General features: G+C 37.9%; 5 protein-coding genes across 5 annotated transcripts; 3 read left to right on the top strand and 2 right to left on the bottom strand.

Annotated features, from left to right (window-relative positions):
* Positions 1-1,875: 1,875 nt before the first annotated feature.
* EV154DRAFT_23762 (cold-shock' DNA-binding domain-containing protein) lies at positions 1,876-2,970 on the top strand. The gene is made up of 6 exons (XM_051594537.1): positions 1,876-2,288; positions 2,365-2,426; positions 2,489-2,497; positions 2,571-2,665; positions 2,728-2,765; positions 2,839-2,970. Exons 1-6 carry the CDS (start codon positions 2,105-2,107, stop codon positions 2,889-2,891), a joined length of 441 nt encoding a protein of 146 aa, XP_051453643.1. The 5' UTR covers positions 1,876-2,104; the 3' UTR covers positions 2,892-2,970.
* Positions 2,971-3,669: 699 nt separating this feature from the next.
* On the bottom strand, positions 3,670-5,033 carry EV154DRAFT_567743 (uncharacterized protein; the record flags this gene model as incomplete). The annotated part of the gene is made up of 4 exons (XM_051606035.1): positions 3,670-3,995; positions 4,057-4,576; positions 4,635-4,861; positions 4,919-5,033. 4 exons carry the CDS (start codon positions 5,031-5,033, stop codon positions 3,670-3,672), a joined length of 1,188 nt encoding a protein of 395 aa, XP_051453642.1.
* Positions 5,034-7,905: 2,872 nt separating this feature from the next.
* On the bottom strand, positions 7,906-8,662 carry EV154DRAFT_567742 (uncharacterized protein; the record flags this gene model as incomplete). Its single annotated transcript, XM_051606034.1, has 3 exons — positions 7,906-7,938; positions 8,007-8,398; positions 8,455-8,662. 3 exons carry the CDS (start codon positions 8,660-8,662, stop codon positions 7,906-7,908), a joined length of 633 nt encoding a protein of 210 aa, XP_051453641.1.
* Positions 8,663-9,166: 504 nt separating this feature from the next.
* On the top strand, positions 9,167-13,284 carry EV154DRAFT_427732 (C2 domain-containing protein; the record flags this gene model as incomplete). The annotated part of the gene is made up of 2 exons (XM_051596372.1): positions 9,167-9,542; positions 9,629-13,284. 2 exons carry the CDS (start codon positions 9,167-9,169, stop codon positions 13,282-13,284), a joined length of 4,032 nt encoding a protein of 1,343 aa, XP_051453640.1.
* A 103-nt stretch (positions 13,285-13,387) lies between these two features.
* Positions 13,388-15,824, top strand: EV154DRAFT_554749 (uncharacterized protein). The gene is made up of 8 exons (XM_051605223.1): positions 13,388-13,607; positions 13,633-13,700; positions 13,819-13,985; positions 14,743-14,839; positions 14,871-14,960; positions 15,019-15,117; positions 15,403-15,607; positions 15,662-15,824. Exons 1-8 carry the CDS (start codon positions 13,556-13,558, stop codon positions 15,736-15,738), a joined length of 855 nt encoding a protein of 284 aa, XP_051453639.1. The 5' UTR covers positions 13,388-13,555; the 3' UTR covers positions 15,739-15,824.
* Positions 15,825-15,963: the final 139 nt, after the last annotated feature.

Here is a 15,963-nt window from a genome sequence, read left to right as displayed (position 1 = left end):
CTCTTTCTCTCTTTCTCCCCTTTTTTAGATATGCCTGATCGTTACTAAATTTTCTAATAGAGTGAACATCCATCCTCGTTCAGCACATTATACAGGTCCACCCGAGCCCGTATTTCAAAATTGTTTAGCACCACAAGTAGTCTTACCACAACAAGCAGTTATACCACAACAAGCAGCCGTGCCACCCATTATCCGAACCCGAACATCATCAGGATATTCAACTTATAGTAACATCCTTATAACACCCGATGAAGTAAGCCGATCGAATCATGGTTTCCATGAAGGTACTCTGTTCTGTGCCATTGTTTCCAAGGCACAGATTCGGTTTGAGAATGCTCATCCCGAAGACATATTCAAGGATAAGAAGAAGCTTGTTTGGAACAAATATAACGCTGTGATTGCATGCAACGGCAAGCTCGAGCTGTACAAGTCATGTCAATGCAAAGATTGGGTACAACACACAATTAAAAGGCTTGTGCATATAAAGGATGATGTAACTAACACTTTTATCAATATAGCATTTGTGTTTAACACAATTCCGTAGACAACGACCTGCATATAAACTTGATTTACACCCTTCCCGGGGCAACTTTCTTTTCACACCTAAAAAGTATCATACTCACTCAGCCGATTGTACTTCATGTTTTCGACTATCACTTCAATCAACTGTGGATTATTCCTGGTCACTATCCACACCCAATAAAATATTTTACTTCCAATCAGCTAATGTACGTCAGTCACGAGAATGGTATCGAGCTCTGTACATGGCTTTACCATTATATTCCAAAAACCCTCTTCCTACCTCCATCGATCTTGTTTTACCACAAATTCCTACAACCATTAACATGCCGCTTTCCAACATTTCTGAGGGAGATAATGTAAATCTATCAAAGGTGAGAGAGAGTGCGTTGGCTTTATTACAGAGAGATGGTCTTCGACCCAGCGGATGGAATAGACATACGATGGGTATGTGTTGGAAGTCACCATTAAATGATCTGGATTGGGCCTTGATACCTTCAATGAGTCCTGCCGATTCTGAAACCTCTTATCTGATTGAACCACGACTAATCGAAAAGGTAATACAACTCACTACACTTGGTTATTATATATTTATCTTATGTGTACTCCTTTAGACGCATGAATTACAAATGCGATTATACATTCCACCAGCACAAGTACCAACTTTTCATGTGCCTCCTCCTCCTACCACCCATTTTGAAGGCTACGTTCGTGATGCTTCTCGAACACGTAATATGTCCAAGATCAATCCACTTTTATATGTATCCATGATCGACAACTACTTGTTTTTATACGCTATCGAGAGAACAAAGGCAGAAAAAAAGGGATTTTCGCCTTGGTTCCATAAAAGGCCACAGGAAGTGCCATCAACGCCACCACCCACCTATTTGTTGACACCTCAAAATTCCATTGGCATGGTAGATATGTGTGATTTCCCACAAGTAAGAGAGACACGAAACGAAAATGATCAGCATATGTTTCATGTGGGAAATACGTTATTGTTGGAAATCTTGGGAAACCCGTATGGTGAGTGGACTAATAAACATAAACTCGTCAAGAAAACCCAGATCGAGCATGTGGTAAATACACATAACAGTAAAAAAAAAAAAGGTGATATCGGTAAATAACATTTAATTTTGTTGTAGAAATCAGGCATGGTATATGTGAAGGATGGTACAGGCAAGATGAATACATTTAAACAACGCTTGTGTGTGTTAACCAAAGACGGTGATCTGTGTATTTTTAAGACGATGAGTAAACGCATGATGTTTAGACCGATTGAAAAGATTATCAAGCTTGATGAAGAGGATTTTTTCATTTACAGTGGTCTTGATTGCTGTCAATATATCAATGGTATTCCAAGCTTCCAAAATGCACGATTATATAACACAGATAGAATGCCAGTGAATCCACGACCCAAAGATAGTTGCTTTGTGATCAAGATGGGTAAAAAAGAGAAGGTGTTTTTTGCCGAATCAAAGCAAGCTAAAGAGGAATGGGTGTCTTCTATTTGTCTATTAAAAAAGTAGATTTGTTTCATTAGTAAAAAAAGTTAATATATAAAAATAAAAAAAATTGTTTATAGATGTATCTTTTTCTCTCTCTTTATTTCCATAAAAAGATGTTTCAATACCATCAATCGTATCAATCGTATCAGTACACATTTTACCTTGGTTTTACACAACGAAGAACAGGGCGTGTCAAATTCTTTAATTTAAAGAAAGGATACGGTTTCATCATTCCCGATAGTAACGGATCAGCGGATGAAGGTAATGGGTTGCTAGAGAAGAAACAAGAAGGAATGTCATATGTTGAGACGACTGACTATTATCATGATAAATACAGTATTTGTTCATCAATCATCGATTATGAGTTCAAATAAGGGATTTCTCGTTGGATTAAACAAGGTTTGTGACATATCCATGTCATTATTACGTTATATATGTATATTCACATGCTTTTATAATAGGGCGAACCAGTATAAATATTCATAATGAGCAATGGAATAGTCAGTTTGACCATTTATGTCTAATAAATATTTCAAATGATAGGTAGAATATGAAGTACAATACGGACCAAAAGGTATTTATGCGTTACATGTGACAGGACCTAAAGGACGACCTATAGAATATAATCCATATCAACAGTAAGGCACACACACAAAAACAAATGATGGTTAGTTCTAGAACATTGATGCTTTGCTACCAGGTTACTCTATCAACAACAACAACGGGCAGCCGAATTAGGTATTTTTCATTATTTAATCAGGATGTCAATATAAACAATTACAACAGAAAAAGGCTAAAATCTTTAAAAAAGGCGTGACTTATCCTTATGTGACTTATGTTATTCCTTCTCTTTCATACCATTAAACAAGGTTTCTGTGCTAAAAATCTCTACCGGATGTGGCGGTGGAAAATATGGTTGTGCTGGTATATTTCGATTTCCCTGCACCAAAAAAAAAAAAAAAAAAAAAAAAAAAAAATGTTTAGCATTAATAAAGCCTTGTTTTGTGCCAAACTCACAAGTCTAAACGGTGTACTGGCTGACACTGCCTTTTCCATCATATCCACATTTTCACCCATTGCATTGTAAGTATCCTTGACTTTATTCACCAGCGCCTTTTTTTAAAAAAAAGGTTAAGAAGGCAGAAAACTAACCAAGGGGAACAAGGAACATACCTCTAATTGATCGATTTTGTCAAAAGTTGCTTGTAATTCGCCATGCTTTTGGTTTAAACAAGTCAACATTTCCTGAATGAGCTCTGTTTCTGATTGAATTTTGTTTGTTAATTGAGCTGTGTCTTCGATTCTTTTTATGCAAGCACTTGTTTCGTGGTTCCAAGAAGCCATCTATAAAAAAAGAAATAATGTCAAAAGTGTGTTGTTAAGGCATGTGTGTGTCTTTACAGTGGCACTCGCCAGGTTTTCAATAGAGAGTCTTGACTCTAGTTCCTGTGCTGCTTCCGCAACAATGTGTTCCATTAGAAGAGAAAAAAATATTTTTTTTTATTTAAAAGAAAAAGCAAGAAAGGGCGGAAGGAGAAAAATTACATAAAAAAAGATAGAATGCATAGAGAAATGCTTATTTTATGAGTATTGTACATATGTATAAGAAAGAAAGAAAAATAAAAGGCATAGGGTGTAGAGTCTAAGCAATATAGAAATTGCTATAAGGAGGAATGATGGGATGCTGTTCCAATTTAATGGGAGTGGGAGCAGCAGGTGATGGAATTTTTTTAGCTTGTTGACGCTTCTTCATCATGGATTGTGTGACTGACGGAATATTCCGAGCCGATGCAGAAGATGCAGAGTTATGGTTTTTCATGTGGGATGATTTGATGTGTTTTCTTAAGGATCTGGAGTGGAAATAAGCTTTATCACAGCCAGGCATAGAGCATAAGTAAGGTCTAATATCAGAATGAGTTTTGATATGGGTGGAAAGAGAGTCAGGGCGAGAGAATGTCTTATTACAGCCTATAACAATATAATTTTTCAGTATTCATGTATACAATAAACAAATACCGAATAAACATACCTATCACGGTGCAGACAAAGGGACGTTCACCTGTGTGTGTACGCATGTGATTATGCATTTTGTGTCTCTTCATGAAGGGTTTCTTGTTACGAGCACAGTCTTGCCATTCGCAAAAATAGGTGGCTTTACCGCTACCGATATGATTATCACAGATATGAGTCATGAGTTGGTCTAAGGTAGGAGCTTGAGCGGAGCAGTGAACCCATAGGCAGGAATGCATTTTTGTTTCTTGTTCCTTGCACAAGGTGATTTCATAATGATGATTATGATTATGGTTGTGGTTGTTGCTATGTTTAGGTTCTTCAACAAAGTCGCCGATAACAGTTCGTTTGTTCTTTTCCATTTCGAGTTGAACAACGCGTTCAATCAGTTGCTCTCTCGAGAGTTGGCTGAGGCAGGCAGTGTCCTCTTTTTCATAGTAAAATTGTTGCATATGGGTGATAATACTGCTGTCTGTGCCCATCATAAATTGATTATTGTCGGAATAACTCTTTTGTAACAGCATCATGTGGTCTTGATTCTATATGCAACATAAAATGTCAGTGCGCGCTTACTTAAAAATAATATACAATACTTACACAGAGAGAAGGAATAAGTTGAACGGGATCATGCTGCAAAATGGGTGAAGGTTGCAAGAAGGAAGTGTAACCACCACCGTTAAATAATTGAGAGTTTGTTGTCATCATCATATCGGTAATACCAATGTCGGGAGTGCGAATGCCTAATGAAGATGTGTCGGATAGTTGTTGATGATTATGGTTTTGTTGGATAAACATCCATTCTTCCAAGGACGATTCTTTGGGAACTAAACGAAAAAGTATGTTAGTAAATCTAACAAAGTGCCATTCATGCGTTTAATTACCTGGATCATTGGTTGCGGGGGAGTGAGGAGAAGGGTAGTACGAAAAGTTAGGTTGGTTAAGTAAGGAAGTGTGAATCTTTAATTCAGACTTGTTATCGTTGTTGTAGAAAGACATTTTTAAGTAGTAATTGTTGTCGAAAATATAACAAGGGTGTGTAAAGAGTGAAGAAGAGAAGGAAAAGAAAGAAATGGGGAAAAAAGGGGAATAATATATATAGACTTTTTTTTTTAAGGTTGCTCCCCCAAATTTAATTTGTAAAAAGCAGGTTCATCCCAACTCATCTCTGGCCCTTTCTGTGGGCTGAGAAAATTTAACGGTGTACACAAATATAATATGGAGTGATCAGTGCTTTTAATTCGAATTCAATCACAGCCAGAAATGGGGATCACCCTGTTTTTTAACAAAAGAAATAAGAGTGGCAGCACATGGACAATATATTCCCAACGTGTCACAACAATAATCGGACAACATCGGCAGCTTTTTTTTTTTTTTTATTTTTTTTTTTTGGCTTCCTCATACGATTCCGAAACACCTGTTTATTGTTTACAAATATAGGTACACAGTGTTAATTCCCTACAGGCATTATGAACATCCCTTTCTCTACTGCTTCTTTTCACATGTTTGCCTTTAGAGAAGTTGCAGATGACACAACTAGAAACAACTGAGGGTGATGATATGTAGACATGTTTTATATTTCTGTGATTATACGTCATCACATGTAGAACATAGTAGTAATACTAGGCATTCACCCCACACGTGGCAACTACAATTGTAAAAGGGGCACTTTTTTATCAAAAAGGACAAGAGCCGAGTATTTTTTTTTTATTATTACTACATCCTTCATCACTAGCAAGCTTGTGATGTCTCATATACCTTATTGCAATCAAATCACCCAATCATCTGATATAATTCTGACTTAATTAATTACCGACTGAAAATAAACGCTTAGCTTTCTTCTGCATGAGTAGTTATTTCTTTTTTCAAATTATATTCCACAAATCATCCTTCAGGGTTATAAATCCATCATTTGTGTTTGACCTATATTTACATATGAAAAAAAAAATCATGTACCCTTTTTTCTGATTCATCCGTCCATCCATTGATTGACAGCCCATCTAAACCGGTTGTCCGGAGATGTACAGTACTCCTAGTGCCAAATTGAGGCGTTTTATAGTTTGAATCTTACGCATTTACCAATCCCAGATTACCTATTCAGTAAGCATCCAAGAATAAAATGATGTATTCATTATCGAAGAGAATCTATTTACGGACATTTTTCCCAAACATATTCCCAAGTGTAGTTAGATGACCTAATCATCTTTTGATACTCAAGCTATCGACATTTGAAAATACAATGATTATAAGTCTTGCTTTACCCTAAGCAACAATACTAGAGATTGCTTACCAATAAATTTTGTATCATAGATACCAACAATGTCCTGGCGACGTGTCAAATCCTAAAGTTTTGTAACGCCTATGAACATTCCCGCTTTAAAGCGAACCTTCTAAGCTCCACCTAATTATGTTGAAGTTAAATCGAGCAACAGCATCGGATCTACGAGATAAACACACATCAAAATTACTATTACTACATGCACATTACATGCGCAAGTCGTCGAACCGGTTTTTTAAGCGCTAACCCATCATTCTTTTAATTTTAGTGCAGCCACCACGACTATCCAGTATCCTTTTGATTTGAATCAAATTCGAACCAACAACAATTTTCATACAGGCAAAAAGTTTCTGATAATGTTACAATCACATGTGCATTTCAAATATGTATTTGAAATGTCTATCCTATTCAGTAAAACATGGGGAATAGGATTGGGTCTATGTAACCTCAAGTTAACCCTATCTCTTCCTAATGGGTTGACAATAGGTACATTTGGGAAGTTTGTGTACACTAATAGTCAAAGTTAATATACCATATTCTTAAAATAATACAGTACGGGGATCCCCCTCTCCCCCCACACATTCTGACTTACGTTTGATTGTTCTAGTGTTTTTGTTGTTGTCACTATTTCACTAGATACAGTATTGAGTTCTTTAGGTACAACAGTAAGTTATGATATAAATGTTGCTACAATCCTACAGGTCGTATCAAAAATAGTAATAGACATCTTGTTGTACAATGAGTTTTCCAATGAGGTTGACATTCTCCTGCGAGATTTACAAAACAGGAGCTCAGTTTTAGTATTTGTTGTTTGAGCACTGCTAAACCATTGAGCCACTTTTGTTCTGATTGAATTAGTTATACTTTAATGCCTTACTTTAAAGAGGTCTGTTTTTTCTTGACTTTTGAGCTTTTGGTCGGAATCGTTCCAGAAGAACACGCGGATGCCCCATCGCCAATTTTTTTTTGCAACGCGACCTTTGGGGTTAGACATCAGAAGCCTAAAGAAAAGCGAGTCTCAGACACGTTGAATGACACGTCAATTATTTACCTGCCATTGTATTGGAAAAAGAAGTAAGAAGGTTGCCGCAGAAAAAAAAAAAGCGGACGTTCAATAAAAGGTTCAGCTGCAGGAAAGCGAATTATGCACCATTGCAGGTTTTGATTTTGATTAACACATTGCGTAACAACTGTTTAAAAATAAAAGATTCCGTATTTGATAAGATAAAGGGCATCGAGTAAGATGTAAAGTTGATTGGCCATAATAAATGTGAATTTTTCAACTTTAATATAGCCAAAGGGGGAATAACAGTAGTTTTCGATCTATGTAAAATACAAGTTTTGCACAACGGGGAATATTATACCTGCTGGTAAATGTACGTTTTGGAAACTACTTGTTATCTCTGTTAAGAGCACTGAGAATATCTTGTTCAATTTAAAAGAAATACTGGATAACTATTCTGGTTCAGTTTGCATTAGTGATTCAGATATTACTTCTTTATTATTATTTATTGGATTAATAGCATATCAAGTTCAGTTACGTGTGTATGATATAAATCAGTGCCTTACCCAGTAGAGTAAAGTGCCGGCGCATTAGGACGCTTGTGATGGCTTCTTTTTTTCGGCCTATTGGTGATTAATAAAAAATCAATCATCTGATATTAATCATGTTTTGTAATTAAAAATAATCTTACTGCGATACGCTTAGCTTCTGCATGGACATTTGAGACTTTGGCAGTGATACTTCCCAGTGTTTTAGAACTGAACAAGCTATGTGTTTTTCCTACACCCTTTGTAGTCTGTTGTTGGTGTCCCAGCTGTGATTTGACCTTGTTAAAATAACCAGTTACTCGAGTGGACACCCCATGTTTTTCATCAAATGCTACGCCTTTGGCGACCACGGGTTCTGTCAAAACATAGCCTGATGCTAATAACTCGGCCATCACATGTGACACGGACTTGTTAGCAACAGGAGCCGTGGTAGGTGTGATTGGCTCCTCAACACCTGCTTTGATTGTTGTAATTGGTTCCACAACACCTGCTTTATGATAAGGCTCAACGACTATGGGACAATCATCCACCACCGCTATTTTTCTCTGTTAATTAACATGCTTCTCTTTCTTTCTTTATAAACATTTATACCTCCAGATAATAAAATAGCAGTCTTGGCGGCTGACTCTTGTTCGAAATAGACAAGTGCCTTTTGGTTGTTCATTTCGAACCCCTTGATAATACCACAAAATGAGAAAAAGTCACGAATAGTTTCCTGTGTTGTTTGTGGTGAGATAGAATGAACCAGCACAGCTGTTGTAGCCTCTTCAGGAACCACAAGTGACCATGTACTTGTCATTTTCAATAAGCAAAAAAGAATAAAAAAGAAGTTTTTCTTATTAAAAAGCGCGAGGAGGTTCCCGAAAGGGAACACTTTTTTTATTTTAATCCTCCGCATGCCTGTTTGGTTTGTAATTCATTCGGCATACGCACGCACAGACCAAAAAAGATGAAAAAAAAATGCCTGTGGTTTTCCAGTACGGTGAATAACGACAACCTGATTGAGATTAATTCGTTCCTGCTGACAAGCTTACCTAAGAGTGTAATAAGAAAAAAACAGCCCAGCCAATAACAACATGGCGCACTTTTTCTAAATTGGTCTCACACGCTCATTAAAAAACTAATTTTCCTTTATCCTATTTTCCTAAAAAAAAAAATTAAAAGCTTAATGGAGACGAATGCAACGTCATTGTCACCACGTAAAGGGCCTAAAGTAAGCTCTTTTATTGAAGAAGACCCACCTATGCTTCCACCGCGTCGTGATCGTGTGGCAGCAGACTTGGTACCTGATTTACACGGTCTTATGCCAAGCAGCGGGTTAACCACGGAGCTAGATTCGCATGACACCACAATAACCAAGGAAACCATCACTGCCGCCGAACAAAAATCTGTACCTCCTACTACTACACTCCCCGGGACATTTACCAATGTACCTAAGCATTTGATTCCGGATTGGTATCGCACAGGTTGGACCTCGTTAGCCGCAGGTGAAAATCCAGGTGGTTCTCTTGGGATACGCGCAACTGAATCGGATTTCCTTGAAGAAATCTTGCCCGAATTCTTGTATGGCGCTTGGTATCATAATGGTGCTGCCCTGTTTCTTACAGCTTTGGTATCATGGACTCTTGCTAAATTGAATGCGGGCATAGGCTCAGTCTTGTTACTATGTCTCTTCATAGGTAATTCTACATAAATATTCACACACACACACAATGTATTCACCCTTTTTTTTTTTTTTTTTTTTTTTTGCATGAAAAAAAATTAGCAAGTTACTATCGCACAAGTATTCGTAGATTTCGTAGAAACACGCGTGACGACATTCAACGAGAAATCAGTAAATTTAGATTAGAAGCAGATGAAGAATCCGTGGAATGGATGAACAGTTTTGTCGCAAAATTCTGGTTAATCTTTGAGCCGGTACTATCAGCACTTGTAGTAGAGAACTTGGATAATTATATTACGGATTATTTACCTCCCTACTTGGACTCGATTCGCTTAACCACATTTACGCTGGGTACAAAACCTTTTCGCATTGAAAGTGTCAAAACATTTTTAAACACCGACCCAGATACAGTCTGCATGGATTGGCGTGTTTCCTTTATCCCCAATGATCTAGATGATTTGACACCCAAGGAGCTAGAATACAAGGTAAATCCTAAAGTAATTATGAATGCACGTATTGGAAAGGGAAGAATGGGAGCAGGTATACCTGTCATGTTGGAAGATATGGCATTTTCCGGTCATTTACGTATCAAGATCAAGTTCATGAGCAGATTTCCTTTTGTAAAGTTATTTGAAGCCAGTTTCTTGGAAAAGCCTCAATTTGACTATATTTTAAAGCCATTGGGCGCGGATTCATTCGGTTTTGATGTGAATGTGATTCCCGGTTTAGCAAGCTTTATTCGAGACCAGGTACATTCCATCTTGGGCCCGCTCATGTATTACCCAAACCAGTTGGCCATCGATGTTGAACGCTTTTGTTCAGGTGACTTTGATTTCTCGGCTGCAAATGGTGTACTCGCTGTCACTGTTTACTCTACAGACCGTATCAAACATGTAAGTGATCTGGTAGAAACTGCACCCAACCCATATATCCGTTTCTACATTGATCATGGTCAAGAACTCGACCGTACAACTGTATGTGAATCCACCTTTGAACCCAAATGGAATGAAACCCGTTACATCAAAATTAACAACCTCAATTCACTTCTCTCCCTTGAACTCAAAACATCAAGACCAGGTTTGAAGGACAGAAGATTGGCTACAGCCAATTTTGACCTGTCATGTTTGGATAGTGGGGATGATATGGCTGAACAAGAGGGTTTGGACCTCATGTTGCTGCGAAATGGTAAACATGTTAGTAATTTACGTGTGGATATACGTTATTTACCCATCTCAAAACCTCATAAACGAGATGATGGCACCATGGATCCTCCTGTCGACTCGAATTCGGGTGTATTACGCTTGACCGTACATGAATGTCGTGATTTGGTAACCACCTCAGAAAAAATTAGTCCGTATGTTCGTATCATTGTGAACGGTATCGAAAAACACAAGACACATGTAGCTAAGAACAAGAAAGAACCCAAGTTTGAAGATCCCTATGAAATTGTTGTACTTGACAAAACTACCTTCTTTGTCCGTGCTGAAGTCCGTGATAGCCAAAATGATGATGCCTTAATTGGTGCCTTTACCTCCTACCTCTCTGATATAGTTAGATTGCAAGAAAAGAACGATAGTTGGTGGGATTTAGTGGATGGTGATACATGTCTTGGTCAAATACGACTCAGTGCTGAATGGAAACCCATCATGATGTCCAACCTTACGAATTTTGTCAGCGGACATGGTTTTGATACACCTCCCATCGGTGTGATTCGATTCACGCTTTGGGAAGCACGCGATTTACGTAACGTAGAGATGGTGACGGGTGGTAAAAGTGATCCTTATGTTCGTATCCTATCGGGTTATCAAGTACGTGGGCGTACTGAAGTCATTGATAATAATTTAAATCCAGAATGGGGAGAGATCTTGTATATCCCTGTACACTCATTGAAAGAAAACTTTGTATTAGAAGCCATGGACTGGAATGCACGCACGCGAGACAAATCTTTGGGAAAGACTACCTTCAAGGTCTCGGAAATCATTCAACAAAAAATTGGCGATCAAAGTGTATCACCGGATGTCTGGTACGAGTCGAACGGTGTTAAAGTAGATCGTTGGGAAAGATTACATTCTATGGATAATAGACGTGCTTCAAAGGGTGATTTACATTATTCAGCTGAATTCGTGCCTATCCTTCAATTACCTGGAACCAATAATGCATCTGTAACTCAAGGCAGCGCTATTTCTTCTGTCTCTGCTGTTTCTTCAGCTGCAGATGAACCTTTACCTTTGCGTGGTTTACATGGCTCTTACATTCGCTACACGCCGGATGATCTCATTGATCTCGGTTCGTATAACTCGGGTGTTTTAAAGATTAAGATTCATCAAGTTCAATTCTCACACACAACACACTGTTACTGCCAAGTCATTGTAGATGCATTGATGCCGCAATACAAGACAGCTAAACTTCGCGGTGATACGCTTAACTTTGATGAATCGGCCGACATGTTTATCAAGGAGATCGATTTTTCACGTATTGCAATCGAAATCAAGCCTGCTCATTCGGATGAAAAAGAGGTTTACAAATTAGGACATTGGATTGATTCAGGTGCTGCCATTGTACGTCGTATCATGAAACAAAAGCGTCAAGGAATAGATCCGATGGAAGGTACATGGTTTAATTTGATGGGTTCAGATGGACCTGCGCGTATCCGTTTGGGCTTTGAATATGACCCCATGGAAGATTTTGTTTTGAACCCGGATGAAAGTTTGGATAATCAAGGTGTTTTGACCGTTGATCTGGTCAGTGCAACAAACCTCATGGCTGCGGACAAGTCTGGTACAAGTGACCCTTATGTCATCTTTAACGTCAATGGTGAAAAACTGTACAAGAGTGAAACTATCAAAAAAACGCTGAACCCTAAATGGAGCCGTGAAAGATTTGAAGTGCCTATTCAGTCAAGAGTGACAGCCAGTATCCGTATTGAAGTATTTGATTGGAACCATGTGAAGGGGGATCAACCTATTGGTTCAGGTGGTATTACACTGCGTGGTGATGCAGTCGAAAGTTTTAAGCCACGTATGGTAGATATTCCTTTGGATGGTGTATCTGGCGTTTCGGGTAGTGTACAAGTCAAATTTACATGGCATCCTCAACTTCTCAAGACCAAAAAAACTCAGACATCTGTATTGGCTACTACACGTACGTATGCGCGTGATGATGTAAACTTGGAGGCGTCTGGACCGTTAGTGCGTAATTATCAACAGTACGATATGGCGAGACAGTCAAGTGAAAGCTACCATGGAAGTCAATTATCGGATCCATATGGTAGTCGCATGTCAGTAGGTTCTTCCCGCCTTAGTTTTGAAGATACAGTGTCTGTCACACCTTCGTCTATCCTATTAGATGTGAATAATATTAGTAATGCCACAGGCCAAGCAGGATCTGTGACGATTACTTTGCTGGAAGCCAGAGGATTAAGAGGCGTGGATAAAAGTGGGACTAGTGATCCATATGTCCGTGTCAAGGTAGGTAAAGAGCAAATCTACAAGACACAAGTGATTCCAAAGACATTGGATCCTGAATGGAACGAAACGTTTATCTGGAGAGTGGGAGGAGAGCCCTTTATTTTTGATTTTAAGGTCAAGGACCACAATCGTGTGAAATCTGCAGTGGATCTTGGTCAGACACGATGTAACTTGTGGGACTTGATCAAGCTGGATGTCCCGGGTGGCGACACGTTTTGTCAGTGGTTACCATTGTTTCCTCCTGGAAGTGGAGAGTTACGTGTGAATATTCATTTTAACCCTTCGATTTAATCACTTATATAAAAATTGGATAGGTTTGTAAACCAGTGTTTTGAATATTATTTTTAAATAAAAATCAAGTGTATCAAATTGCGTTTCTTTTAGATGGTCAAACTGGGTATCGAGAGCAATTTAAAATGACGTACAGTAATTTGGACATGTTAGTCTATTATTTAATTGGTATTACCCTTCCTCGTCACCAAGCCCATCATATATCCGTGTGTTCAATTAAACGAGGCACTTTGTTTAATCCGCTGCCTCGTTGACAGCCCGCAATCATACGATGGCTGTATCCACGTTTCAATGGAGTCACTTTTTTCTTTTTGAACACAATTGTAAATCACTTTTTACTGCGCACAGGCTTAAGAGCACGTTTTTTTATGGGGGGAAAAGACCCAAACACCCTTAAAATCTTGTGGAACATCCAAGTAAAAAGAGGAAATAAAAGTCGCGTTTTGTGCAAAGCAAATGTTTATTACCACCGGGACCATCATTCGATAAATTATATTCTTGTCCGAAAAAGACATACGATATTTGTACATTTAGAAACTCAACCATTTCTTTTGTTTCATTCAATCATCGAACCAGGATAAAAATACATTATTGTTTAAAGATAGATCCGCGCCACTTTGGCATATTAAGACACAGCTTCAAAGTCTCATATTCCAACATGTGAATTATCTTTTTTTTTTCTCGTTTGCAAATAAGAAACAGTACGTGATTAAAAAAATCACGAGTCAATTGATCATTACAACTGATATGTAAACAATGACATCAAAATTTGGAAGGCCAAGGAACAATAAAAGGGACCGTGTGGCGTGTAACTGAACTCTAAAGTGCGATAACCTATTTGGTGTAACTGATAGTAATTGCAGAGGTAACTATAATTTTGCGTCCAGGCATGATGCAAAAAACACCTTCCAAAAATTAACGTCTATAGGCGTTTACATAATTATTTTTCGAAACGTGATACATGATTTTTTATTACCACTTACAATGAATAAGATTGCTGAATCATAGATAGATAATAGGTACAGGATAACGGATACATGCACTAATACTGAGTGTATCTTTATCCAAAACAAATCTATTATTTTGAAATGGCTAGTTGATAACTGGTTTAAGTTTTTTAAAGAAATGCTGAATACGACATAAAATTCCACATCCTAAAAGTCTGAATCTCGTTATTTATAAACCTTGCTTTTTCGTAAATGCTCTTACTTTTATTGCTATTAAGGCCTAAACAATATGGACTTCACTGTTTACATCTAAGCGATTTTTTCGGCTTCATGAATGCTTGATTTGTCTTCACCGTTGATATGTATTGCCAAATCACTAGTAAATAGTCTGCAAGTGAAGCATTACATACATTTAATCTGAATATAACCTATATCCATCGCAGTCAATATTCTAAGCTACTTTTTTTTTTTTTTTTTTTTTTTTTTTTTTTTAAACAAACAATTTAAACAGCACACCAGCCAGTTTCAGTGTTAGTATTACTGGAAATAAAATCACTATAACTGGCAATCGTTTTAACGTTGGTGTAAAGTTCTTTATAAATTGTATTGTGAGGACACTTCGCTAAATGTAATTATTAGGGATTGCCACTCAACCCTGGGAAGAAACATCCTCGCAAAACAAAAGAAGACCATGGCCACCGCAAAAAAAAAAGCAAAAGAAACGACAATGTAGGGCAAATCGTATTTACAAAAACTACATAATTAACGTCTTTATTAAGGGCACAAGTATTTGGAAAGATTGGCTAGATTTTCTGCAAAACGAAGGAGTGGCCAAAATTTCATCCATATATTCAAGAAAACCACGGGGCCGTCAGGTTCGGAAAGGGTAAAGTGTTCCTTCCGAGCCCAACCTTGAAGAAAGTATTTACACCATACATATGGAGTTTCATTCTGAATACTGTCAACCGATTCCAGCCATAGTCAAGTCTTATATCAATACTGCTCTTCTTATTGTAAGATGTAGATAGATAATTAATTAATTGCGCCTACAAGTTTTTTTAACCACGCACTCATAGAAAACGCCACAAGAATTTGAAGGTCGTATTAAAACCATTGCCGCCCATGATGAAAAAGATTAAATCGGCTCAAAAAATAGAATCTGTTTGTACAGATGATAGACCTCGGTGAACAAATACAATTGGATGGTGTTGAAGTTGGCGTTCATGCGTATGATCTCCGCGAAAGTCGTGTTTTTCATGAAAAAACAATAGTGGATCGTCAAGACAGCCTCAAGTCTAAGCTCAAGATTACAAGATCGGTGCTAATATACAGTGTCCTAAAACTGTCACGGATACTCAGAGTGTCTTTAGATCTAGGTAAGAACCACGTAAAAGTATCATATAAAGCATGTGAATGACCTATTATAATAGGCTGGGCTTACACAAATCTAGACAAAATATTGCCGAGCTTGATTCAATATGTATCCTTTCCTCAAGCTTATGTCTAAGGCACTGTTTGAATCAAGGGATTGAGTCTGGGCCCGATTTCACAATTGGAGAAGCGCCATTAAAATTCATGGCTGTCCATCTCGACTCGATTGGTCTATATCGTGATGATTCAGCAGGTCAGTACAAAGCAGATGGTACGATCACATTATTTGGTATACACCGTTTGTAAATACTCTTTCTTGAGACTTCGTCTCATTTTCGATGCACCAACCAACCCAAGATTT

Source organism: Mucor mucedo, assembly GCF_025094135.1.
Source record: "Mucor mucedo strain NRRL 3635 chromosome Unknown EV154scaffold_111, whole genome shotgun sequence".
NCBI classification, from domain to species: Eukaryota; Fungi; Mucoromycota; class Mucoromycetes; order Mucorales; family Mucoraceae; genus Mucor; species Mucor mucedo.
Note: the sequence above shows the minus strand (reverse complement) of the source record. Positions and strands in the feature narration are given on the sequence as shown.

What these genes read in the sequence shown, in the direction of transcription:
- EV154DRAFT_554749 (XM_051605223.1), top strand. Translation starts at nt 13,556, where the DNA reads ATGGCTGTATCCACGTTTCAATGGAGTCACTTTTTTCTTTTTGAACAC. An exon ending in TTTTCTTTTTGAACACAATT is followed by an intron (nt 13,608 to 13,632) that starts GTAAATCACTTT and finishes TACTGCGCACAG; the next exon opens with GCTTAAGAGCACGTTTTTTT. An exon ending in CAGAGTGTCTTTAGATCTAG is followed by an intron (nt 15,608 to 15,661) that starts GTAAGAACCACG and finishes CTATTATAATAG; the next exon opens with GCTGGGCTTACACAAATCTA.
- EV154DRAFT_23762 (XM_051594537.1), top strand. Translation starts at nt 2,105, where the DNA reads ATGTATCTTTTTCTCTCTCTTTATTTCCATAAAAAGATGTTTCAATAC. An exon ending in GAATATAATCCATATCAACA is followed by an intron (nt 2,666 to 2,727) that starts GTAAGGCACACA and finishes CTTTGCTACCAG; the next exon opens with GTTACTCTATCAACAACAAC. An exon ending in ACAACGGGCAGCCGAATTAG is followed by an intron (nt 2,766 to 2,838) that starts GTATTTTTCATT and finishes TCTTTAAAAAAG; the next exon opens with GCGTGACTTATCCTTATGTG.